Below are 843 nucleotides of genomic sequence, written 5' to 3' on the forward strand. Positions count from 1 at the left end.
CTCTTCATCTTCGTCTCCAAGTAACAATATATTAGATTTAAATTTTTTTACTAAGCTTCTGATGTTACCAAACCCTACTGATATTGGCCATTTTAGCCATCTAAGTCAGTTGCTTGATGCAGCAAAAAAATGTATTGTTGAATATGGACCATGCCAACCTAAAGAACCATTCTATAGATATTCATATAATCGTGTATCTAATTTATCGTTCAATGAGATATATTATTATTCTGGGTCATCAATGTCTGGTGGAAAGACAATTAGACTATGGTTGAGTTATTCGATTATTCATCAAGTTGCATATTACCATCCATGTACTCTGTTCGGGAATAGATTAAAAAATATACAAACGTCATGGATTGACGGATTTGATGACTGGGATCACATAACGATTGCTATGAACCGTCATGAAAGTTCTACACTTCATCTTGTTTCATGTAAAGCTTATAATATGTATCATAAAAATTTAAGTATAGACTGTCAAATAAAAACGCAAGACGCTTCTGAATCTGAATATTGGACCGTAGTTTTGACACGTATAATAGATATATCGATTACATTAGGTGGCCAAAATTTGTCTTTTAGGGGCCATAGAGAAGATGCTAACTTCAAAAATAATGGAAATTTTATGGCTTTAATAAGACTTTTAGCCAAATATGATCCAATATTGGCAACACTTCTAGAGAAGCCAAAGGGAAGCATAAAATATCTTAGCCACCAAATTCAAAATCAAATAATTGCATTAATAGAAAGTGAAATAAAGAAAAATATAATATCTGATGTTACCTCCGCGCCATTTTTTTCCTTAATTCTAGATTCAACACAAGATATAAGCAAGGTTGA

At 32.0% G+C, this 843-nt stretch overlaps 1 protein-coding gene across 1 annotated transcript in view; it reads left to right on the forward strand.

Annotated features, from left to right (window-relative positions):
- Positions 1-61: 61 nt before the first annotated feature.
- The window catches only part of LOC126908198 (uncharacterized), a 3,821-nt gene continuing 3,039 nt past the window's right edge, over positions 62-843 (forward strand). The window contains exon 1 of the mRNA XM_050690108.1: positions 62-838. Within this exon, the coding sequence (XP_050546065.1) occupies positions 62-838 (777 nt within the window). The remainder of the gene's footprint in view (positions 839-843) is intronic.

This window comes from Daktulosphaira vitifoliae, unplaced genomic scaffold (assembly GCF_025091365.1).
Source record: "Daktulosphaira vitifoliae isolate Bord-2020 unplaced genomic scaffold, ASM2509136v1 Scaffold_5, whole genome shotgun sequence".
Lineage (NCBI taxonomy): Eukaryota > Metazoa > Arthropoda > Insecta > Hemiptera > Phylloxeridae > Daktulosphaira > Daktulosphaira vitifoliae.